This window comes from Rhynchophorus ferrugineus, unplaced genomic scaffold, assembly GCF_030347505.1.
Source record: "Rhynchophorus ferrugineus isolate W39M unplaced genomic scaffold, kcgeb_rfMv2 rfM1, whole genome shotgun sequence".
Taxonomy (NCBI): Eukaryota; Metazoa; Arthropoda; class Insecta; order Coleoptera; family Curculionidae; genus Rhynchophorus; species Rhynchophorus ferrugineus.
The window spans coordinates 27,193,201-27,220,666 of record NW_027472580.1 but is presented as its reverse complement, the minus strand read 5'-3'; the positions used below and the strand labels follow the sequence as shown (position 1 = coordinate 27,220,666).

General features: G+C 31.1%; 3 protein-coding genes across 3 annotated transcripts in view; 2 read left to right on the top strand and 1 right to left on the bottom strand.

Moving 5' to 3' along the window:
* Window positions 1-21,082, top strand: part of LOC143206587 (uncharacterized) — a 34,453-nt gene extending 13,371 nt beyond the window's left edge. Inside the window, exons 2-4 of the mRNA XM_076419196.1 lie at window positions 8,851-9,034; window positions 14,126-15,051; window positions 20,580-21,082. Coding sequence (XP_076275311.1) covers window positions 8,851-9,034; window positions 14,126-15,051; window positions 20,580-20,794 — 1,325 coding nt within the window. The 3' untranslated portion in view covers window positions 20,795-21,082. The remainder of the gene's footprint in view (window positions 1-8,850; window positions 9,035-14,125; window positions 15,052-20,579) is intronic.
* Window positions 21,083-22,942: 1,860 nt separating this feature from the next.
* crok (crooked) lies at window positions 22,943-23,958 on the bottom strand. The gene is made up of 3 exons (XM_076419201.1): window positions 23,755-23,958; window positions 23,428-23,607; window positions 22,943-23,370 (listed from the first exon to the last, which is right to left on the bottom strand). The coding sequence occupies exons 1-3, from the start codon at window positions 23,822-23,824 to the stop codon at window positions 23,141-23,143; spliced, it is 480 nt and encodes a 159-aa protein (XP_076275316.1). The 5' UTR covers window positions 23,825-23,958; the 3' UTR covers window positions 22,943-23,140.
* A 489-nt stretch (window positions 23,959-24,447) lies between these two features.
* LOC143196167 (UPAR/Ly6 domain-containing protein crok) lies at window positions 24,448-25,553 on the top strand. Its single transcript, XM_076403828.1, has 3 exons — window positions 24,448-24,601; window positions 24,678-24,860; window positions 24,921-25,553. The coding sequence occupies exons 1-3, from the start codon at window positions 24,556-24,558 to the stop codon at window positions 25,133-25,135; spliced, it is 444 nt and encodes a 147-aa protein (XP_076259943.1). The 5' UTR covers window positions 24,448-24,555; the 3' UTR covers window positions 25,136-25,553.
* The last annotated feature ends 1,913 nt before the right edge of the window (window positions 25,554-27,466 follow it).

Genomic DNA, 27,466 nt, shown 5'->3' with positions numbered 1-27,466 from the left:
TACAGCTGTCGTATCATTAGTTTGTGAATTATAGCATTTTGAGTGAAGCAACTTTTGTTATTGTGAAAAAAAAATGGATAAAAAGGAAATTCGCGTATTGACAAAATATTGCTTTTTGAAGGGAAAAAATACAGTTGAAGCAAAAACTTGGCTTGATGCCGAGTTTCCGAACACTGCCCAGGAAAATCAACCATCAAGGATTGGCATGTTAAGTTTAGACGTGGTGAAATGAGCACCGAAGACAGTGAACACAGTGGACGCCCAAAAGGGGTTGTTACCGACGAAAACATTAAAAAAATCCACAAAATGATTTTAAATTATCGTAAATTGAAACTGAATGAAATAGCAGACACTCTAAAGATATCAACTGAACGTGTACATCATATCATTCACGAATATTTAGGTATGAGAAAGCTGTGTGCAAAGTGGGCGTCGCGCGAGCTCACTTTTGACCAAAAACAACAACGAGTTGATGATTCGGAGCAGTGTTTGAAGATGATCAAGCGTAATAAACCCGAGTTTTTGCGTCGATATGTGATAATGGGTGAAACATGGCTCCATCACTTCACTCCGAAGTCCAATCGACAGTCATCCGAGTGGACTGCACACGATGAAAGCGCTCAAAAGGGTGGGTAAAGTCGGCTGGAAAGGTTATGACGTCTGTATTTTCGGATGCGAATGGTATAATTTTCATTGACTACCTTGAAAAAGGAAGGACCATCAATCGCGGACTTTTACATAGCGTTATTGGACCGTTTGAAGGACGAAATTGCCGAAAAATGCAATGCACTGTGTCAGAAGTCAGTGAAAACGATGGCAAAAATCCATGAACTGGGCTTTGAATTGCTTCCTCATCCACCGTATTCTCCAGATCTGGCCCGCAGCGACTATTTCTTGTTCTCATGTCTCAAAAGAGTGCTCGCTGGGAAGAAATGTTCGTCGAATGAAGAGGTGATCGCCGAAACTGAGGCCTATTTTGAAGCATAGGACAAATCGTACTACAAAAATGGTATCGAAAAGTTGGAGGGTCGCTATAATCAGTGTATCACCCTTGAACAGAGTTATGTTGAATAAAAAAATCTAATTTTGCCAAAAAATGTATTTTACTATGGTAGGTCGGGGATTTTTCAATTGACCTGTTAAGTAAGTCTTAAGCTTGCTAGGGTCTCTCTTTTGAACTTTTGAATAATTTGAAAAATTATGAAAGCAAGGAAAACTGGGAGAATTGACGTTTTGCAATATGTATGCCTAATAGGAGAGACCATTGGCGATATATGTTTTTATTTCATGAAAATACCTGTCTATATATTTTTCACTATGAAATTGTTAGTGATAATGAATAATGTTCTTTTTTGGACCAACTTTGTTTCCAAAATAAACTATTGCTAAACTATCTGTGACAGCTGTTTGTGTAATAATTAATTACCATTAATGCTATAAGTCTCCGAATTGTAAATGGTTTCAAATTAACCATTTTTAATTATTTTCAAGCCGGCTTGGTGGCGTAGTGGTAAAGGCGATGGGACGGTCCTCCTACTGTTGCGATAGCCGCGGGTTCGAATCCTGCTGGGGCATGGTCGTAAATTTATGTTTGTGAATGTTTAAATTTTGTGAATGTTCTAGGCAAGAGTGTAAAATCCGACAAGGAAAATGATCCCAGTCACGCCAGTAACCAGGCTGGGTAAGACCGGATGTCTTCTGGGATGATTTCTAAAGGTGGTCACTCGCCAGTCGGTAGGCTTAATGCTGAGGACCGTGGTTCGGAGCCCACGTTAAACTTTAGGCCCAGTCCAGATAAACCCATAGTTGGTAAAAAGAGACTTTAAAATATATGAAAAAAAATATTTTTAAGAAGATAAAAAGTTTTAATTATTAAAAGGATAACCCACCCTGTATAATTAATCAAAATATTTTGCATTAAACAATAACTACGCTACCGTTTATTGATTTAATTTGAATTGGTCAAATCTCCAAAATATAAAAATAATGATTTGAATAATTATTTTTTCGATGCACTGTAGATTAGACAAAATATTCCCCTAGAATCGTCTCTAATTCCTATGTACTATATAATATACGGCCACAAGGTTGGGCTATAAAAAGTGTGTGGTTTTAATTCATCTACGTGAGTTGTGGTATAATTTAAATGAATCGTCCAGTTCAGAAGGTCGATGATTCAGAAAAAACGTCCGATAATTAAGTATTTTAATTTTCATAATAGAACAGAGTCAAGTAATATTATGCTGAAATATTCTCAATAAGGTCGATAACTTTTGGTAAAAAACTAAACAAGGTAACGGATTACTTACTTTATAATGATATTTTATACAGAATAGATATTTTGTTTATCATCTAAGATATAATAAGTAACTATTATTTGTATTTTAGTTACTCAGTTAGAAATCACTAAATGTAAGTAATGATTGTAAAACATCATTAAGATAATCATTGCTACTTACTGCAAGTTAATTTAATAATACATTTTATGCTAGTAGACAGTTATTGACGACAACTGACTAAATATCATTGTTGAATCTATTCAAAAATTCTAAAAAGTATTATTTTATTAAGATTTGAAACGATATATTACCATTATAATTGATATTGATTTAATTTGATATTTTTACTGATTAATGATTACTACACGGCAAAACATTTTATAGACTTCAAGGACAATATTATATAAATAATATATGTTTTTTAAATAAATATATTGGGCTGATAAATTAGTATTGAAGGATTTCTTTTTCAATTTTAATTTTTATTATGAAAAATCGATACAAGGTATTTTATTCAAGATATTGTCTATATAATAAAATTAGCGATAGTCGCTATTTTTTCGCTTCTTTCAGGCAATTTAGGGATTCCATCTCGAAAGAATGATGTATGTTTTGAGGTTTTCCACGAACCGACCTATTTTTTAGCATCTTCATAAGATGTGAAGCACTGGTTGGACAGGCCACGACTCATGTCGGAACAAGTAGTAGTCAGAATGATCAAAGTCTGGAGAAACGACGGGTGGAGTAGCATTTCCCATTTTAATGTTTCCGACCGTGTTTTTGCCGGTTTTGAAACATATGGTCGAGCGTTATCATGCATAAGATTAACATTGTTGTGTCTTTGTTCGTATGCCAGCTGCTTTTGTGCAGTACTAGGCTTAAATGCATCAGTTTTAGTCTATAGCAAATCCCATTGATAAGCCAACCACTTTTAATACGTCGAAACCAATATTCATGTAGAAATCGATGGAGCATGATTGCCATAAGCATTCGATGACCTGCAGTCAGCTTTTTCTTCAAATTTAAGTTAAAAGGTAAAACTTCCTGCAAATTCAACTTATTCGCATAAATTTGGTTACAAATGTACCCCAGGCGATATAATATACAGTAACATCACATGTTGTAAATCATTTAAAATTAATTTATAGACCGATACTAAATTATAAAAAAGGATAAATTAATATAAATTGTATAAGTTCTAACCTGATTTCCAGAATTGTTTTGTTGGAACTAAAATTGAAAATAATATTTAATATTTAAAACATTTTTAATATTTGCATTGTCTTTCGTAATTTCGAAAGGGTCAGAAGTAAAATTGATCAACAAGTTTACAAGTTACTCAACATAGGATAACAGTACGTAGCCTCTTCCTCTATTGTGCCCCCCTCCTTCATCTCCACTATTGAACAATAATCTCCAATTAGGTTTCTATTCGATATTAGGCTCGATACATCTGATCTTTTATCAGAACTACATGTTGAAACCAATATCAGAGTTTGCACATCATGTGTAAGTATTGGTAAAACGCTCTTATCAAACGTTTCGCTTCTGACAAATCTAGAAATTGCTTTTAAAAATATCTATATTGAATGTTAAAATTATATTTTCAGAATATTGCAATTTTATAGCTTATATATCTATAATTATCTACCAATTTGGTCTTGCAACCCCTAACAGTTATCATGCGCCCATTCTTAACAATTCATTCACTAATTCGTGGTGAATTTAGTTTGATTAATAAATACAAGATTAACAATAATTAAAGTGATTATAGTGGAGATTGTATTTTATTGTTTTTGCTCTCTATATATAAATATATTTGAGGGCTAATTAATAAATAACTTGGCAAAACAGTTGGGTAAGTTACAATCATGCCATTTTAAACTAGCACCCTACTTGCTCACTAAAGCGTTACTATCATATATTATTCTCAGGTAGTCCTGCTTATGCTACATGTTGGGAAACAGCGTGCAGTTATTCAAAACAAAAACACACTCATAACTCACACATAACTATCTAGTGTCTCTGACATAATGTATTTTAACAAAAATAGATACAAAGCATACCCATAATAATGTTTAAATTTTTAGTATAAAATCCTTTATTTCACCTTATTTATAATAATATTATTAGAATAAGATTTCACTATAAAAACTAATTTTGCTTATTGAAATTATATAATAAATATTTTCTATAGATTCTAAAAAAAATCTGCAACAAATCGAATCTAATAAGTGAAAGTAGAAAATCAATTTATTTACACAAAATTTGGGTCTCCGTATTAGATAGAAAATCTCGCACTACAAATGTATTAGAAGAAATTCTGACGAGAGGGATTATTTATATATCATTGAGTTTCTGTTGTTATTTTAATTTATTATTTTGATAAAATCGAAATAAGATGAAACCAAAACATGTTAGCAGTAGTTTCAACAATAATAATTTGTTTATATATATAATACCATTAAAAGATAAATAATTTTAAAGAAAATGTATAATGAAAAATATATGAGAAATCTGCTTTTTGTTTATTTTTTTTATTGTTTGAAAATTTCCAGGCTTGCTTAAGTATGAAAATTGAATTTTTATTTTCACAATTTTTTGAATTGAGTAGTCTTCAGTTCATTTAATTAATTATAAAATTGCAGGAATTTTAGTTTATTTTTGTTTTAAATATTTAAGTTTTAATTTGCCCTTAAAATACAGTCATCATAAATTAGTATATTATGTCAATCATTCACAAAAATTTGGGCCATAAAATGAGCATTCATGGACTTGACGAGGGAAAATTATTAGTAGTCGATATTACAGAATCTAAAAATTGTTGTATATTGTTAGAAATACATCTACCAAGGCACCCCTTAAAATACATATATGGCCCCATTATATATTATATATTAATTCATGTCGAATAAATACATCATATTTAATATGAAATAATACAAATTTCAATATATTTCAATTATTCATATTGGTTTTGGCACACAAACTATCAGATATGTATTTGTAGGTGTTTTGAAATGTGTGACTTCATCTAGTTAAGCCACAAAATGGAAAATGGTGATTATGAATTAGTATCAGGCAAAAACAAACAACATCAAGTAGGTAGAAAATAAGAAAAATATAGTGCCCATGTACAATAACAATATAATTTTATTATACAGAAAGTGTTAAATGACAGATAATAAAGTCTGGTGAAAATTAACTGTTGATTTTGAAAGGAAGATTGATATGAGTAATAAATTTCCTTTATTATCCAAATGATTTCAAGGAGTGATATTTGTTTCAAATTTAAGTGATAATGAAAATAAATGACTGAGCATTTGACTGATTGCATCTGTTTGAAGATGTTATAATGTTATATATATATATATATATATATATATATGATGTTACAAATTTAAAAAATAAATGATCGGCAAAAATGATATCATGAACTATTCAACAATTATATTTTTGAAAAAATGGTTAAGAGCTTATATTAAGCTTAAATTAATAATTATTATCTTTGCTTCAGGAGAATTAGTAAAACTGCCAAGTCTAGGGTTAATATCACTATTACTTAGAATCGAAAAAAACACTTACAAAAACCATACTATGAATAAATTGAAATTTGAGCAAAATGTTTCTTTTTACTACAAGAACATTAATAAAAATATCATTGCCCTTAAATAAATAGAACTTGTTAATAACAACTTACTTCTATTACACAACTTTTCATATAAATCATAGAATTTAATGAGAAACGTTTAAGTTTATGTAAAAACGCTTAACTCATCATCTTGTGGTATTATTACCGAGAACAGTATTTTGGTTCACATTATTATCCATACACGTACAATATAATGAACTAAAATCATTCTAATAATGAAAACCCACTATATTGAATTATTTATATATTTCCTGCTGTATACTACGAACAGCGACAATAAAAATATCAGATTATATTCCAACAATTCCCACACCTTATTACTCGAAAACAAAGAAATTGCAGGTAATCGTTTCAATAACAGCTTACTGAACATAACCTTTTCGATACAAGTTGTTCATTCTATAGATTTTCAGCTAGAAACATCGGTATTAAATAATTATATATTAATTTTGTTAGTTAACAGTAGACTATAGACATATCAACATACATAATATGTAATATAAAATAAAATGTAATGTTATGTATGTAATCAACATTTCGAACATTTCCATCTGGACCAAATTGTCAGTAAGTTAAGTACTTGTATGTATTTTGATTAATGTAAATAAATGTTTAAAAACCCAACGTTTGCAGGTATGCAAAGTCAGCAATGTCTCTCGATATAGTATTAATGAGTTATTCAGTGTATAAAATAAACGATATCACAGAACGCTCAAAATCGCAATATCTATATTTTTTGTAATTCACATATTTAAACGTGATCATTTTGATATCATTGACAAGAGACGACCTGGAGAATCAATAAAGTTTTAAGACAATGAGTTTCAAAGCTTATTGGGCGAAAATCCAGCTCAAACTCTCAAAGAATTCAGATGTTTATGCACGAAGATTTTCAACCAAATCGATATTAACTCTGGAGATATGAAAAATATCCTCACTTGAATCACTCTAACTCCCGTTAATGCTGTTTATTCACGTACAAGACAGTTTAGCTATCATTTATATTTTATCTGATAAGCCTCTTTGAAATTCTATATTATTAGTAAAGTATAATGTTTTTGTTATGTTTTTATTACATTCAGTTTGTAATTAATATTACTCTGTTTTCTTCAGAATTGTTTAAAATTAACATTCACAACTGAATTTAAATAACGACTATTAAAACGTCAGTAAATCATATTTTTTATACTTGATGTACAATTGTTGTACAAAGCTATGAAACGTTTAAGGTTCAGAAGAAAATATTTTAATTTGCTAGAACACTACCATATTTTAACGGAAAAATATGGCAACTTGTTGAATAGGCGGTACAGAGAATACTGCCAATCCTATCCTATCCTATTCTACCATACCAAACCAAACCACACCCATTTCTTAGAATATCCAGTGCCGTATTAGTCGTGCTATATAACACCTTCCTCCTAAGAAAACTATTGCTTTGCTAGAAGAACTTCTAGATAGCTGTCTAGATAGCTACTGCTGTTAAGTTGTTTGTGAATATTGCTTGTACCTTCATCGGCCAGTTTGGATTCGATTTTTTTTTCTTCAATTTTTATAGTATACCCTGTAGGGGATGGTTTCCCAAGTTTTATTTCCTTTCCCAATGTTATTCCCATTTGGCAGTATTTTCGACTTTCGTCTCATCTATCATTATCTATGACGTGAATTGGCTGTTTTATTGAAAAGACTATACAGATTTTGCCATATGACTGTATACAATATATATCTGCATACACTCCCCATCTATCTATATATAAACAACAATAAAAATGTTTTAATTACATAAGATGGCAAACTCTTCGTATACTTATAATTGCAGTTTATTAACACATGGCGTGAAAAGTCCCGGGCTTAACACATAGATGACGCTAGTTTTATTGCACTCATCGCTTTTCTGTTAGTACTAACCTTCAAAAGAAAGCAGTTAAAATTTCATGATATTCTACTCATAAGTTTGCGAGTTATTGTGCTAAGTGTGACACTAATTGTGTTACTTTAAAAACAATGGATAAAATACAATTTCGTGTTTCTATTTTATAGTGCTTCTTGAAGCGGAAAAAATACCGTTCAAAGGAAGCAATGGCTTGAAAAGTCATCAGAAACAACAATAAATCGTTGGTTTGCTGACCTCCAACGTCTCCAAATGATGTGGTAACACCAGAAAACATCAACAAAATCCACAAAATTGTTTTGAATGATCGAAAAGTGAAGTTGTCTGAGTAAGCTAACATCGTAAAGATATTAAAAGAACGTGTTGGTTTTATATTGCATTAGCATTTGACTATGAGAAAGTTCTGTTCAAAGTATGTGCCGTGTTTGTTTACTGTTGACCAAATACAAGAAAGTGTTGATGGATCCGAGCAGTATTCGGCCATGTTTAAACATAACAAACGGCAACTTTTACATGGATATGTGACAAGGGATGAAATATGTATTCATCACTTCGCTCCGAAATCAAAAGGATCGTCAGCTGAGTGGATACAACTGGTGTCAGGTCTGTTTTGAGGCAAAAGAAAAATCGTTCTACAAAGTGGTATTGAAATGTTGGAGCGACGCTGGAATGATTGAATATCTCTTAATGGAAACTACATTAATAAATAAAGTCAAGTTTGAACAAAAAACCCTCGTTTTCTTTGTTACGGACTTTTTGAATTATGTGTGTTCCACCAATTTGAACCAACAGTGTGTTGGCGCCAAATTTATTATACTGTATTTATATAGTTATTGCCCCTTGATAAAATAAAATTGTTATAATTAATTTGAAACATTTTGATAAAATAATTTTCTTGTTACCGATCTTTTGTAAGTACCAATATTTACAAAATTAGTTTTGAAATGAATTTAATTCTGTACACTATAAGAAATAAACAAATATTTTTATTCATTTATATTAATGACATTTTATGATCTTGTTTTTAGTTAATGCACTCTCGTGTTGGACATGCTCGAGCGATCTGGACAGAAACTGTGCCGATACCTTCAACTTTACACAGATCATGAGATACAACCAAATCTACCAATCCAACTACCAAACGATGCTAAGGCAACAGCAGCAGCAACAGCAACAGTACGATCCGTACGGTCAACGTAGTTATGACACCAGGTAAAAGCTTCTCCTTGTTGCTAACATAACCTGTACATTTGCTGTATATTGGCTTAGTCGTAACGATCAAAACCAGAGTCGATTAGATGTGTTAATATTTCATGTTGTGCATCACAATGTATTTGTCATACTAATCATGTCAGCTATGGATCAAGTAACACATATCAGCTAAAAATGTCCGTAAAACTTTGTTATTAATTAATGTTATTTAAATTATTCTTTTGAGATAATATTTGTTCAATGTTCAATGATATAATATAATTATTTAATGTACTTCATGTACGTTAATTTTAATCTGCTAAGCTAATTTTGATTATTAACAGTACGAAGCTTTTAAATCGTTTCATTCATTCTGACTTATTCTCTTTCACTAGGTCTCAAGTTGTTGAAACTAGTTGGGACGGTCTCCCAAATAATCATCATCAATGTTCTTCCATTTGTCGTGTTATAACTTGTTGATGATATATTTTTTTATCTGTTTTTTCAGAGTTTATCATCAGTATCAGTATTATTCCATTCATTAGAATTACTAATTTAGATTCCATGAAAATGCATTTTTAATTGCCACTTATGTTTCCAAACTGTTGGTGGAGATAGTGTCCGTATGAGCAGAAGCAAAGCTCTTATATTCTTGTTTATTATTTTTTAAATACCGTTTTACGAAACCTTCGTTAGGTAAAGTAAGAATATACACAGAAATCAGTTCAATCAATTTATGAACTCTGATACATAACACCTGGATTCTTCGTTAAGGTTCTTGTGGCATTTCTTTTCCATATGGCAATTTTAAAGAAAATTTCAATACAAACACTTGAATATTTAACTATACAATAAAAGATTCTAAGTGTGTTTTAATAATTTTTATCATATCTTGTAGCATTTTTCCTCTATTTAAATCAGTCACAATGATAATTAAACGTTTACATATAACCTCCTCATCGATACTTAATGCTGCTCTAAGTTTCTTTTGAGTCTTAGTAAAGTTATGATTTACAGCCATAATTCTTTTGACTAAAGTATAAAAGTAATACTTCTTGTAAGTATTATTATATTATAATAATTTCTTATTGGCATTCACGTCCACACTAATTAATTTGTAAATTACTTTACTAAATTATCTTTCTCGAATAACATTTAGTTATATTCTGGTGGTAACTACATGTTTATTTTATGTTTATTTTTAAAATAAAATAACAATATACTAAATTAAAATAAAATATGAACTGATACTTCATGTGAATGGTATCCTTAAATTAATTTACTTTTTACTGTCTAATTGGCTAATTTAAGTACTTCAAAAGTACTACTACTTTGAATAAAACCTACTTTGTAATAATAACCTCTATTCGTATAACCTACTTCGTATAACAATTAATTATGTTTTAGTTTAAATAAATAGTTCTATAGTTATTTCATCTTTTTTATTTTGTCAATCTTTATTTATTTATTGATATTATTCAGTTATTTTTATAGTAATAGTAGTTACTCACTAGCAAACCATTTATAATTTGCATTGAATCGAATTATTATTTGAAATTTAAGTAATCTATTAAATTAAGTTAATAACAGCTTTGATATTATTTTGATAACATTAAGAAAGTTTATAAAACGTTTGTAAAAATAGTGATAAATTAATTATAGAAAATTTTAGTTAATATTTCATTACATTAGATTATTTTATATTATAGGTGAGTACATTTATAATCTTAATCAAATCTATTTTTTAGACTTATCCTTATCCTTAGACTTATTTTAGACGAATTATATAATGTTTTATAAACTGTTATAATATTTTTACAAATAAATTGTTATACGAGGATAGATTCACAAATATTCCACTTACCAAAGGGAACAAAAATGGGTTGAGAATAATATATATTATTTTTCATTGCAACCGATTGTAACAAATACTTTATCATTGAAGGATGTTTCTGAAGTCAATCTTTAACTGATTTATTTTGGCTTTCTTGAGTATCACATTTTCTTACGATTATATCTAAAACCTCAAACTATTATTCTAGTAGATAAAACTATTCTCACCGTTTTTCAAGCTTTTTCTCTTTATTTTTCTTATATTTCTTATAGATTTCAAACTTTCTTGTCAAGCGTGCAGTTATACATTAATGTTTAAGTTTTTATTGTACACGCAATATTCATAAAATATATGACTTATTTCACATAATTATTACTATTTTTAATAGAGTGTTTACACTTCACCCCTACAAGTTTGGTTTCTTTGGCATCATTGACATCTATACGTCAGGTGGGACACTGGAACTATCCTCGTATATTCTTTATAACAGGTGGGGCAAAAGTCTCGCTACCATTTTGATTGCGTACCTTTAACCATTGTGTTGTGTAGACGTCCAAATTTTGTTATAGACGCTACAAAAACGAGCAGAAATAGTGACAATATTTATTGAAAATAATCGTTCCATTATTGCCACTCAGTGGAAATTGCGTCAAAATTATCTTAATCGTCCAGCGCCTCACAAAACCACAATTTATTGTTTACATACGAATTTTCGATAGTATGGTATGACAGCAGACAGGCATTGTTCTGGAAGAGAACGGATGTCTCGTAACGCTGAAAATGTAGCTCTGGTACGCTATAGCGTTGCAGAGTCTCCAGAAACATCAATTCGGAGACGTGGTTCCCAGTTGCACATTTCTGCACGCAGTTTAAGGTGAATTTTGAAAACGGATTTGAAAATGTTCCCGTACAAAATTTAATTAGACCAAAAATTGCTACCAAGAGATCCTGATCAACGAGTTGAGTACCGTTATGCAATCCTAGGGCTATGTGGTGAAATTGAAGATTTTTCGTCTAAACTGATAACGAGCGATGAAGCCCATTTTCTTTTCAGTGGCCACGTCAATAAACAGAACAGTCGTTTTTGGGGAACATAGAAGCCTCAATTAATTCTTGAAACATCATTGCATCCACTAAAAACAACTGTATGATATGGTATTTATGCTGGAAATATCATTGGTCAAGGTGTTGCAGTTACTGTTACTGCTGAACGATACCAAGACATGATTCGAAATGTTCTTGTGCCTGCAATGGAAGAACAAGGACTAGAGGGCATGTACTTTCAGCAATATGGGGCCACAGAACACACAGCTCGTTCAACAATACAATTATTGAATGACGCTTTTCCAAGAAGACTAATTTCGCGAAATGGGCTTTAGGATAGCCAGTCAGATCTTCGGATTTAATGTAAATAAGCACCAAACGATTCATCATCTTATAGACAATATTATTCACGAAATTGAATAAATTCAACCTCAGATGTTGCAGGATGATATGAAAAATGTCACTATTTAGTCTATAATTTTTTACTCATAAAAAAATGTAAAGACCAAATAAACCTTTCATGAAAACCAAACTCACGTTGTATTGCTTACTTCAATGAGTCTCCAATTTTATTAAACAAAAGTTAAAAAAACAAGTTTTAAAAAATAAACTAAACAATAATAATTGATATTCTTAATGTATAATTTCCATAGCCTCTGCTTGACACCAACAATATGAATTCAAGAATTCTGATAGGATAGTGCTCGTATAACGCCTGTCGGTTGCTAACGTTGCACTAAACGTAATTTGAAACTTGATTTAGTGTTGTGATTGTGCTTCGAAACCTATGGAAATCCAGAAAAAAGTTGCGAAGTCTATTCAAAGTATTTTTGCTACATCTTTGAATGTTATATACTCGGTAAACGTGAAAAATCATAGCAAATGCAGCCAAATATGCGTATTTGCAGTCCTTTGGTTTTGCTGTAGTAAACACTGACAAGCTTTGGGTGCTAAAATTGATTTGTAATGTGTACAGAACAAAGCTGTAGAAGTGGTCACTTGGTGAAAATACTGTCTATAACTGTCTGAAAAACTCTTCATCGCCAGCGAGAAATGAAAGCTATTTTGATATGGAAGAAATATTTAATTCAAATTTAACAAATTTCAGTAATTAATTTCAAATCAGCTTAGAATTTGATGAATTAACCATTCTAGACGTTTACATGCGATGGGAAAGATCTATGATGGGCGAAATTGGCTACCACACGAATTAACTGTAAATTTTATTTCGAACTGTTTCAATATCATGCTTTCATTACTTGTGGATCTACTACGACAATCCCAAACTCAGAAAGCAATGGATTAGTCCGGGAGAGCCATCTAAATCGGCACCCAAGTTGAGTATTCATATCCCTAAGGTCTTGCTATGCATATGGTGGGTAAAATTTAAAAACAATAGTCAATGCAATAACAACTGCTCAGCCGCATATTACAGGAGTAACGAAGGATGATTGGTTGTATCGCATCCAGCCTACTCATCAGTAATAGCAACTTACATAGTCTGATTACCACTTGTTTAGATCGATGCAGCAAAACTTCGCAGCACACATTTTGAAATGTTGAAGAAGTACGAAAACATATTAATGATTGGCTCACTGTTGTAACAACATTGTTCCTTCGACACGAGATGGGAGATAGTTGTAAAAAATAATTTGAAATATTTTGATTAATATATACTGTTTCAATTTCTCTAAATGCCTTTTTAAGGCGAAATATTTATCAGAATATATTCATGTACCTAATACTATCCAAAAATTATATATATTTACATATATGTATCAGATTGGAGACTTATTGTTATAACTGCAAATTGTTTTATGTACAAATATATAGTCTACCCTACTTAATCATTAACTTTTATAATCTTTTAGGACATTTGTTGGGTAAATATGTGGTGCTGGTGATAAAGACAATCCTGGGCAATCTTGTGGTGTCGCTTGACCAGTTATTTCGTTGCTTGGGATTTTCTGCTATATTTGCTTTCTTAGCTACTAACTAACTTTAGTGATCTTTTAGGGTCATTGGTTGGGTAAATGTTACTTATTGGTGGTGGAAGCATAAGCAATCCTGGGCGTTTTTGTGATGCAGCGTGAACAAGTCCCGCCCCCTATCAGTCCAACGACATCTAATCGACCCTGCCGTAGTTGAAAAATAACACCGTCTCTTGTAGTCCGTCGATTGTTGTAGCTGTATGCGAGTTTCTGCGTGTTTGACGCCGTAATTTTTTTTTATAGAGATCCGAATCAAAGGGATGATTATTATAGAAGACAAGGCGACGATCACAGGGACCAATACAGGCGGTACAACGGTACCGACAGGAACAATAACGATTATAACGGGAGTCAGTATGACAGAGACCATCGCAATCGGGATTACGGTCATAACGATCGGGATTATCGTAACAGGGATAATATAACGCGAGATTTCGATAATCGCTATAGAGATTACGGCAGAAACTCCAACGATCGTGGCTACGCTAATGACAGGGATAATTATAACAGGTACCCTAACGATAGGGGCAATATTAACGATCCTAATCGGAATCCGACCGATTATTATAATCGGTTCCCTAATAATAACAACGATAGGGATCCCAATGGACGATACGATTACACCAATGGAGATCCGAGTAGAAATAGAACCGATCGTGATTACTATTCTGGAAATCCGTCTCGTGACAGATACAACGATCGAAGGGACTACACTAACGGCGACCCTAGACGCAACTCGAGCGACAGGGACTATAATAGATCCCCTAACGATAGGGATAGTGTTACTAATGACCCTAACCGCGAACAGTTTAATAACCGTAATTTTGATAGGGACAGCGGCAGAAATAATGGTAACTACAGGGATCCGTACTTTGACCGAGACAGATCCCGTGATCAGTATGGTAGAGACGACAACAGGGACCCTTATTACGATAGGGACAACAGAGATCCCTACAACAGAGACACCAATAATAGGGACTATTATTCCAGGAACTACAATACTAATTATGGTAGCCAAGCTCGTCCCTATGATAGTACCTACCCGTCCTACCAGAGAAGCCAGCCCTTGCCAGTCAGCCAGCCCGATGGACCCCGTATGGTTACCTGCAACAGCGAGGAAGCTTATCTCAGAAGAATGAAGCCTGTCTGTGTTAAAAAAGTCCAGAAAAGTAAGTAACGAAATATCAGTAATAATGAAAATATAAAGTTGTTTTTATATATTTTAACATTTTAATATTAAATACCAAATGACCTGATGAACTTCGTATCATCTACTTCTATTTTGCACATTTTTTTCAGTAATAACAATAGCAACATACATTCTCTCACATTTTACTTTGTGACCAAATTCTCATATACAATTACACACATATCTATGCATATCTTGCCATGAGTTGATTTTACTATATGCTTTTAAAAATTGCATTCTCTTGAAAGCATTGTCTGAAAGTTATATTAGACCTCTGCGTTGGTCATTTTTACACCCTTTAAATCCTGTATTACCCAACAGTGTATAAAGGGATGTTCTACATCCCTCAAAGAGCTGCATATGTCTAAGTTTTCTATGGATACTCTCCAGACTAACAAGGTCTTTTAATATAATTGTATATATAATTGTTTATATTGAGAACACTACTCACTGCTTTTATACATTTTATATATTTGATCTCTGATAGAGCTAACATCAAGGTGATCTTGATTCGGCACCCACTTAATATGAGAACTTTTTTTTTTCGGTGAATGTAAGATTATATTGTTTTTCATTTTTTGAGCAACAAGCTGAAAATATTTTCAATAAAAACCGCAGCAACTTAATATTTAACACTATCAATTTACTTTTAACTCGTCCCCCCATTCGAAATAACTGATTAGAGACCTGTTCTATTACTGACTCTGGCTATTTAATGTCTTTGGCATTTTCAATATGCGTAATAATAAGCAGCGATTTGAAATTCATTATCACAAGCGAAGCGCTAAAACATTTGCCGATTTAGAACCTGTAGTTATTTTAATTAATGTTTTAAATATATTTGTAGGCTAATTCGGTTACATATTCGAACGTATCAGATAGCATCGTATCACTTTTTAACTAAAGTAAAATTAGAAGGAACAAATTGTTTTATCCTAAAATATCCAGGCAATACATTAAACATCTTGATGACGCGCATTCACTGTTATTTTGAATATGCTATAGTTTTAGAATAGTTCGCTTCGCTGTTGGATTGTGAGCATAAAGCTTATTATTTACGCATTCTGGTAGTGGAAAAAGCGCTCTTAGTTAGTGGCAAATTTGTCCTTGTATCTGAAATTATTTAAGATCGTATTACCTTATTTCTGATAATACAAATGTGAATATTTTAATTGACAAGAGAATTGTCGTTTCTCCAATTATAATTCATTTGTTGGCACAATAATCTATTTCCGAATCGTAGTAGAATGCCAAAGGACAAAATTGCCGAAAAACGGCCGCATTAGAAGAAAAAGAAAGTGCTGCTTCACCAAGACAATGCATCGTGTCATAAGTCAGTGAAATCGATGGCAATAATCCATGAAGTGGGCTTCGAATTGCTTCCTCCTCCATCGTATTCTCCAGATCTGCTCCCCAGAGACAATTTTCTGTTCTCAAATATCAAAAGAATGCTCGCTGGGAAGAAATTTTCGTCGAATGAAGAGGTGATTGACGAGACTGAGGTCTATTTTGAAGCAATGGACAAATCGTACTACAAAAATGGTATAGAAAAGTTGGAGGGTTGGTTATAATCAGTGTATCACCCTTGAAGGGAATTATGTTGAATAAAAAAATCTAATTTTGCCAAGAAAATTTGTTTTACTACGGTAGGACGGGGACTTTTCAATTGACCTGTTATAAGTTTAAATGTTCGGTGCTTGCATGTATTTTGATCAGAAATATCTGTTGGTGAAAATGTGAACTATTAATGTAAACAACTATTCCGCTATATAAATTAGCAGTCTCCCATTTAGAATAAAGAGAACCAAAAATGTTCGAAGATTATGAATAGCAAGATTTATTGGACAAAAATCAAGCTTAAACTTAAAATAATCTACAAATAACAATTGATATAAAACGAGGAAAATTTGCTACCATATGAATTAACAGAAAGCCCTTAACAGGCAATAAAGGGTATTCTGTGGGCTATTATAAATGGCGATGAAAATTGGGTATATTACCATAATCCCAATCACAAAAAGTCATGGGTTAGTTCAGAAGAGCCATCCAGATCAGCACGACAGAGGAGTTGTGATGAAATCTTGTTATGCATGTGGTAGAACTAGTAAGGTATTGCGAGCTAATTAAACCGAATGAAACTGTTACTGTATATGTGTACCAACGTCAATTGACCAGCAATTGCCAATTTCTTCCCAGCAGCCAGCGAGATCTGAGGAGAGGAAATAGTCGCTCGGGGCCAGATCTTGAGAATACGGTGGATGAGGAAGTCGTTCGAAGCCCAATTCACGGATTTTTGACACGGTGCATTGTCTTGGTGAAGCAGTACTTTCTTTGTCTTCAAATGTGTCCGTTTTTCGGCGATTTCGCAATTCAAACGGTCCAATAACGCTATGTAATAGTCGCTGTTGATGGTCCTTCCTTTTCCAAGGTAGTCAATGAAAATTATTCGATGCGCATCCCAAAATACAGACGCCATAACTTTGCCAGCCGACAGTTGCGTTTTCCCAAGCCTTGGAGCGGGTTCATCGTGTTCAGTCCACTTGGACGACTGTCGATTGGACTTCGGAGTCTATGTTTCATCCATTGTCACATATCAACGTAAAAACTCGGGTTTATTATGCTTGATCATTTTCAAACACTGTTCTGAATCATCAACTCGTCGTTGTTTTTGGTCAAAAGTGAACTTACGCGGCACCCACTTCCCTCACACCCAAATATTCGTGAATGATATGATGTACATGTTCAGTTGATATCTCTAAAGTGTTTGCTATTTCATTCAGTTTCAATTTACGGCCATTCAAAATCATTTTGTGGATTTTTTAAATGTTTTCGTCGGTAATAACCTCTTTTGGACGTCCACTACGTTCACCGTCTTCGGTGCTCATTTTACCACGTCTAAAATTAGTATACTAATCCTTGATGGTTGACTTTCCTGGGACAGTGTCCGGAAAATCGGCATCAAGCCAAGTTTTTGCTTCAACTGTGTTTTTCCCCTTCAAAAAGCAAAATTTTATCAACACGCGATATTCCTTTTTATCCATTTTTTTCACAATAACAAAAGTTGCTTCGCTCAAAATGCTATAATTCACAAACTAACGATCCGGCAGCTGTCAAATTTATACACGCACCTTTTGAGGGTTAGGGCTAACTAAAGGTAAGGCTAGGTACTTTTCAATTCACGTGGTACATTGGATGTCGGAATTGAATTGCTTGAAGATTCTTTATATTAGGTTCTACAGACATATGTACTACTTGTACTACTCTACTTAAATTATTAAACTATAGCAATAAATTCTCTTGTAAACTTTTGAAATGGAGGAGTTTAATCTTCCACTTTCGGATTCCTACAAATAAATATAAATAAAAATTAAGTTTATAATATTACGGGTATAAATTCCATGAAGAAAATATATTTCAGGTGTAACAGCATATTGTTAAAAGAATATATTCACGGTACACGCCTAGTGAATTTTTAAGATGTTAATAACTTATCAACACAAAAGAACGTAGTTGTTCTGTCTGTAAACCAAAATAAAAACATTATTATTTAACATTATTTGAACTTTCCTAGAAATAAACTATTTGGTAGGAATAGTAGTAGCCGTAATATTAAAAACACACTAACAATTCGTACTATTTAGGTCAGATGCACGTTTAAAAGTCTCGAATGCTACTTTCACTTTAAAAACGTTTAAGATGCTAACGGTACTTTATAGTATTACATTAGGTTGTAACAGGGATCGTCGTAATAACGTGTGTGACTTAAATATTAACTACGAGGGTTACAGTTGCCTTTCAGTAAAATTTAATTATTACAGGCAGGAACCATTTATTATCATTTTCCTGCTTGAATGTGCTTTTCATGAAAAAAAATATCAGCCTCAATTAAAGTATTTCCCATAATACATTACAATTTACTTATTACTATATTTTTCTGACAGTATTGCGTAATATACAAACGATTTATATATACGAAGCTAAAAAGTTCTGTTTTCAAAAAGACCGATTTTCAGTCAAAAATTGTATACATATGAGTTGTGAAAGATGATGTAGAAAAAGTGTGAAATAGATAAAGTTGAAGCCAGTGCTCTTGCGAATTTTGATATTAAGCCAGTCAAGAAACTTGGATTAATATTCACCTGCAATTATTCTGCCTTTTTCAAAGTATTCAAATAATAGGATTCTTTTCTCATACGAAAATGCACTGACCTTTCCAGCAAATGCGAGAGATTTTGCCTTTTCTTGACGCTGAACCACCGGCTTCTACCCGATGATTAACTGTTGCCCCCTCTTTAGTTCTGGTGTAGTACTGGTCCCATATCTTATCTGTAGTGACAAATTGCTGTACAAAATCGGTCGGATCTTGATCTTGATTTGCTTTTGATCAGTATTCAAGAAATGCTGACATTATGTACTTTTTCAATAGTTCCTGTCATGGCTACGGTTTTGGACTGTTCTTCACGTGAACCATTTTCGAGAGGAACGTCCAATATAAGTTTAGTTGTCTAGTATTTAATAGTTGACATAAGAATTCCCGTAAACGTTTGTCAAACTCATTTGAATTTCCTTTCATATTAATCCATCCAAACACGCAGATATCTTTATATCAGACCGAGAACTTTTCTCTTTGCCCTGTTATGTATCTATTCAACATAGATCTTCTCCTATATTTTGTAGAAGTGTATCAACTATACTCCGTTATGCTGATCAAAACAAACCTGGTGAGTACACGAGATGCACAAGCATTTGAGTTTTAATGGTGTACAGTTTCACACTTCCTGCAACATGTATCCAAAATCTAAAGCAATAAATAACTTTTTCTTGTAGGCAAGTTCACTCGCAACACTCCATAATATCACTTTACATTACTATATAGAATATGCCATAGAAATCCCAATAACTTTAATTCGTAAACAGTCAATACACAGTTTTATTTCCCTTTAAAGTTTTTCAGGGTTAATCACTCGATCTTAAATTCTTGCCATATGTCATGTCAAATACATATGTAAAAATTATACAATCGTGATTAAATTATTTGAAGATATAAATTAAAACAGGACAAATACGCGTTATGTACCATCGTTCTGCCTCATGACCATTTCGAATAGGTATGAACTAAATGTATAATTATTATAATAAAATTATTTCTGAATTAGTTCCGATATGTATATATGTATCTTAGTGAATTTTAAATAAAGGAAATAATTGTTTTCGTTCGTTTGACACGTCAAAGTGACATGCATAGTAATATACTCTATGGTGACACGTAAGAATTATGCAAAATTTTGCAGGTAAATATGTATTTAATGATTACTACCCTTGCATTCTTTATTATCAATAATGTTTAATAATTTTTGTATAGAATATAATACACCTATAACAGAAAATAATAATTAATTAAAATTTGCCAACAAAATATAATGCATAGGAGTGTACCCCTACCTAATATTTGGTTCCGTATGTCTGGCTGCATATATAAACTTAAATAACACTAATTTTATTTTTCAGTTGGACAAACTCAACTCACATTTATCAGACGTTGCGAAATGATACCACTAAACATGGATATTGGAAGTTGCGATGATCGAGTAGCCAGAGGAATATCACTGGAATTCTGCGAATATTGTGACTATGATGGTTGCAATTCAGCAACTGGCCTCAAGTTTAATATTATCTTAGCTAGTTTGGTACCTTTAGTAATGCTGTTGAGTGTTGCTTTATAAAAAAATATACTGTACCTTTAATTATAAACATTTTTTCAAATAAGTACCGTTTAGGAATACAAATTACAAATATTTTGTACATATTTCCATGAAATACATAATATAATTAAACATATTTTTCTAGTGCCCATAGAAAATTTACTATTATATTTATACATATAGTTTGTTTCGTGTTATTTTGTGTTCTATAGATTTAAATTAATGTTACTAATGTAAGACAATAAATTTAATGTAGAATGTATAAGTAGTGTTCTTAATAATAAAACATAATTTTGATAGTGTTATAAATGTTTATTGAATGTTAAAAAATAATAAAATATAATAAATGCTTATAAAGGTAGGTATCTCCCTAAAAGAGCCAATATCTAATGTTTACTACCAGCACAGATAGAATTATTGCCTTATTATATGCTCAGGTTCGATATATATAAAATTAATTTTAAGTATATGTCATTATTATAAACAATAATGCACCTTAATAATAATAATCACACACCAGTCAAATGCATTTTACCAGTTCTTTGTTTAACACTGTGAAGATATATCAATGAGATAATTGTAATATTTCAAGTTTTTATTAAGAAATTTAAAAAAGAATGAATTTTCTGTAATTTTAAATGGGATACAAGGCAACGGTTAAATAAGTAAAATATTTAAATCCCAGTTAGTCAATTTTAAAATGATACACAACAGCTCCGTTTGCATATATTTCAGAACGTAAAAAAGAGCTGTATTTTGTTACTTATTGTGTGATCTAAAGTTAATTAATGCTTCAAAACATTTTTTTTCTGCCGGCGCGGTGGTCAAGGCGACAGGACAGTCCTCTTACAGTTGCGGGTTCGGATCCTGCTGGGGCATGGATGTACTGTGATTATAACTGTAAATGTCTTTATAAGCTACGGTGGAATTTCTGATAAGTTATAACCATCCCAGTTACGGCAAGTAACCAGGCCTGGTAAGACCGGATGTCTTCTGGGATGGTCTAAGTTGGTCACTGGCCAATCGGTAGTCTTAATGTCAAGGACCGTGGTTCGGAGCCCAACTTGTGCAGTAGGTAGATAAAATAGTCCAGATAAACTCTAGTTGTTAAATAACTTTAAAGTATAACAAAAAATATTTTTCTAGTTGAAATAAATTGCCTTGTTCATATTATTCCAATTAGATGTATTTAATCTTCAAACAATTACTAACCAGTGCCGATATTAGTAAAGTATTTTTCAACCTGGTCTATACATATAGGATCTGGGTTTTGGATCCCTGAGTTTTTGGATATTTTTCAAGAGTACAAATCTATCTGTTACTTCACTTCCTATATTTAGAACTCAACTGATGAGTGATAAAAAAAAGCTAATACTGTTCAAATAGATAGACAGCAGACATTTTGATAGTTATTTTTAAATCAAAAGAGGTGAACTTTCAAAAGGTTCATTCATTGAAAATAGAAGCATAATTTTCTATTATTTACTTCATATATAATTACAATCAGACTAAATAGTACTGAAAATTAATTCTGATGATAGACACAACGTCAAGATGTGTGTGTGGATTTCACATTAATCTTTTGGATGTTTTGGTGACTAAACCTACAACTTAATGTGAACTGTCGAGTAACCAATTTGGATAATCATTCAGGAGACATCTCTGGCATGACTGAGATAATTTTCCTTGTGTTAACAATGTTACAAAGTCTAATAGATAAAAATGTGGAATTTGCAGAGGCATTCCTTTGACTAATATTGTACAACTATTGTTAGATGGAGCATTGTCATGTTGGAAAATCTCATTATGACTTTTTCAATTCAATAGCTTTTTTAAAGGTTGACTTGACTTTTATTCATTAAAGCCACAAATGTCTTGTTAGGTTTGATCCTCATTACAGAACATTCTCACTGCCTTTTAAGTTGAATTCTAAGGTGTTTTTTTTATCTCCATAAAAATGTACATTAAATATCATACTTTACATAAACTTTATCCACACTCAGATGAACTGTATATGAATAATAAAATATGTTAGGTTTAAAAAGAAAGATTTTAGTTTTAAAATGTCTCATGACCAGACTAATTCCTAAAAATATCCAGTGCTCATAATTGCACTTTATAATAATGTATGTAGTACCATCAGTCTTCAATAATGAAATACAATTTAGATCGCTTTATATAAGTTTATTGAATGTTAAAAAATAAAATCTAATATATACATCGAAATTCTTTTTTGTATAAAAATTAAATTACTTTAAAAAGGTACCAATAAGGACGGAATTATTACATAATCAGGTTTAATATATAATAACAATATATAAAATTACTGTTATCTGTATTTACACAAATCCATAGTTTTAGGGTATTTTATATGAACCTTCGTAACAGAATACAACTTAATATCAGTGAAATGCTGAACAATATATTTGATTTAGTTATATGTGATGAAGTGTTACAACCATCTTTACTATTACATGTACAATATTCCATGAATATGTTATAAGTACCAGTTCTCATAATGCAAAATCTTTCATCCCCTTTAACACCTACTTCACCTAAGAAGGCACAACTTCGGAAATACTTCCAAACACCATTTACTAACAAAGAAATAAAACAATTAATTTATTTGATTAATATATAAATTCGTTACTAACCTTTTTGTCTTATTTTCCTACATAATGTACTCTTCTGTGTCCTAAGGTCGTATTTATCGTAGATATAAGATATAGGTTTTATTTGATCACAGTCAGTTTTAGCAAATGTTGTATTATCAAATGGATCTGCACATTTTGAATCTGCATCTGATCTACAGTCCCAGCATTTGATTCCATAACCTAATTAAGCAATATTTATTATATAAATAGGTAATTAAATAAGGAAACAATAATTCTACCTAGAGTCTTTAACAAAGATAATTAATATGATTTAAATTCTTAAATTCAAATATCTAACCTAAAAATTTAGCTCTATTTAATACTTACTTGAGTTAATAAAGCAAGCTAAATACACAAATAACAGAAATAAAAGTTGGATTGATAACAAATTTGCCATATCTGTGTTTATCTAAGTAATATGAACATTAAAAATAATTAAATTTCAAAACGGTTTTAACTTCAGACAAACGCCACCACCCAACTCTTCCTTTAACAAATTAGGCTTTAAAATTAAATAATGTTTTAAGACTTCTTTAAGTTAATTTTCTCTAATAGTACAACAATGTATTAAAAATACCAGAAAGACATAACTATTAGTGCAATTCTAATTGTTATTAATAACTCCTAAAATTAAGTTTTATTTACGTTTATGAAAATATTTAATGTAGCCTAACCACAAAATATGCAGGACATAAATTAGAGGTGTCGGCCAACACCAAGAAAAATTTGGATATATCGATATATTAGAGGAAAAGAAATATCTAAATTTTTAGCAATATATATTTATTTTATTTATTTATTTTTTTAACAATATTAAACATTTAGAATTAAGTACCAAAATATATTAAATACTTAAAATTAAGTACCAATTTAAAAGATTTATTGAAAATAATGAAATACTTTTTTATAACGTTTAAGAAATATATTTATTTTTTCGAATAAGTATCGAAAAATATTGGCAATATATCGGATATATCGATATTTTTCGGCCATTCCTAATATAAAATATAGAGCCTAACTTCAAGTTATTTAATTGTAAAATGACATCATAATAATTATTTAAAATAACAACTCGTTAAGAGATTTAATGTATATTTATTTTTGGCAATTATTGCATTATTTACAAAAATGTATTTGAAGTCGCTGTTTGTACTGTTTGCAATATTTAGACTAGGTAAATATTTCTGCAGTAACCTGCAATCTGCGACAGTAGCTAAGGCCACTCCTAACATATATGGTAATATTTTTAGGAGAATCAATAAGATGTTATCAGTGTAGCTCTGCCGAGGATAGAAAAGGTGAAGATAACTGTGGCTCATATAAAAAATTTGATAAAACCAGTAATATAGCTATAGATTGTAATAGTGAAGAAAGTCATATGCCTGGCTCTTTTTGCATGAAAGTAACACAACAAAGTCCAAAAGGTTTTATCTGTAAGTGTTATAAGGATTACATTATATATTAATCAATATTATTAAAAGCCTTCTTTTAAGGGGATGGTAGATGGAGACAGGTAATTCGCCGTTGTGCTTCTGTAGCTGATACAGGTGTTACCGGTGTATGTAACTGGGGTGTTTATGATAATGGAGTTTATTGGGAAGAGTGCTATTGTTCAGAAAATGAATGTAATGGTACTGGTGGGCCACTATTATTAAAGTCTGTGTGTTATATGTCACTTATTTTGGTTTTATTGTGTTATTTTGGGTGATGCAAAATTGTTAATCTGGTAATGTACATCCAAAATGTATGATACCATTTTAATTTATTAAATACAAACTGTAACACATTCCGTCCATATTTCTTTAATAAAGAACTGATGTAATAAACATATGATAGTAGATTTTTGTAGATAAACGATCTGATTTTTAATTTTATAGTGATATATTTATGAATATTTGTAGTTTGGTGTTTTAAATTTTAATGATAATTTTTTTTTTTAATAGAATTTGTATTGTATTATGATTTCATTATATCAAGCATTACTAACATTGCATTAAGAGCCGGTAAGATTTACAAATGTATTCTGTTATATTTTATATTTACATTTTTTATAATTATTAAGTTTATATGTAAACATAATTTAATATTTTATATGACATTAAAAGGCAATACATTTAAATTTTTAATACTGATGGTTTTATTTCAATGTTCCGAAGAGTTCTGATCAATGAGGAGCTTGTATAATAAATCCGTATAACATAAACAGAGATGAGAATGAATTACTATAGCTTAACTTCATTGTGCTTAACAACAGCTAAATTGACACTGACAAGCTCTTCATCTTGTATTTGTCATGGCCTATGCAGTCACAGGAATAGAATAGTAGGAATAATCAACTTTATCATAATCAACAGAACAGTATAGGATAAAAAAAAGTATGTAATATGTAATGGTGTCAACTCATCCAGATACGTGGATTATTTAATGTTGCTTGTTCAATATTGAGTCTTTTTGAAAATAATAAGTAATTTTATATGTTTAAATATAGTATCTATTATGTAAATGTAAACATTTTATATAATATGCTTCCAAAGGCCCGCATATTAATGTTTTATATGGGCTTATTACAATTAAAAATTAGTGCAAAATTATTTCAATTATATATTATAAAAATAATACTAATAAAAATATCAATATTTTTACTTTCATTGATATAATCATTCAATATATCTACATGTAGCGGCTTTGGAAAACAAATATATTAAATTCATTAGATAACACTTATTTCCAAGTTTTATATATCTGATCATATTTAGACTAATGATTTAGATTACTCTAGAATGAAATCGGTTTGATGTTATGTTCAGTGTATATTAGATCAACACTAAATCCTTATTGAAAATAACTAACTTACGATAGCTTATTTTGTGTAGCAGGACCGATACATGGTTTAACATAAGCTCAGAATCATGAAGTTTTATCATTGATTACCATCATTTATCATTTTATTAATGATCTATTCTTTTAAAGTGTGTACCTTACAATGTTGTATTCTATTGTATTGACTCCTACAGTCTTCAGGGACCCAAGCTTATTATATTATGTTAAGCTTATCATATGAGTGCCATTTTTGTTTCATTTCCGATTTCACACTTTCACTTTAAAATAAATACAAAACTCCTTTTTCAGAGTTCAATTCTATTAAAATCGATTTGTTTTCAATTTTGTGTCAACTTTTAAAGCATACATTTCTGTATCTGTATATTATTTCTTTTCTGCTTCAATAACTGAAAATACTATTTAACATTTCCTATTCAAGACTATTTTTTTATAATTTGTTATAAATTGTGTTTGTTGTTTTTTATATAATTTTTATTTTTTAATTTTTGAATCTAACGAATTAAGAAATTTTCAATTTGAATTTTGACAAGGGTTTAATTAACTTTGGTTAAGACTATGACTTAAGTTACTTTCTTACTATGCAATAATCATACCTATTTCATTTTCAATCTTTTATTTTTATTATATTTCTTAAATATTAATAAATGCATTGTAATGGATATGTATACACTGGATAGTCTGGGATAAGCCTCTTACACCCAATAAATGAAACCAAACACAAAACAAAGAAGGCCGAAAGCGTATGAAACACAAAATTGAACGTTTAAATCGATAGAAATAGTCATGGAAGATATATTCTACTTAAACATTGTGCCTAAAATGTTGTTATATAAGCAACATGAGAACATTTGCTCACAAAGTCGGTGAAAAACTACACGGAAATACTTAAATGGAAAATCGTATACTACTCGCCATATTTATCAGACTTAGCTTCTCTTGCCCATTAGTTGTTTCAGTCGATGACTCATTACGCCGCCAAGATTTTTAGAGATCGGCACAAAATATAAGGAGTTTTTAAAAGGCGGAATTTTTTTTCCTGCATGACGGATGGAGAAAATTAATTTGAATATTAATAAAATTTAATTTTTCCGAATGGAGTCCTATAGATACAAAAAACATTTGCCAGTGATGAATTGGTTCAATGATGTTAGAGATAAAAACGTGCTGCCCATTCTCTGCTCTAAAACTCCTCATAATG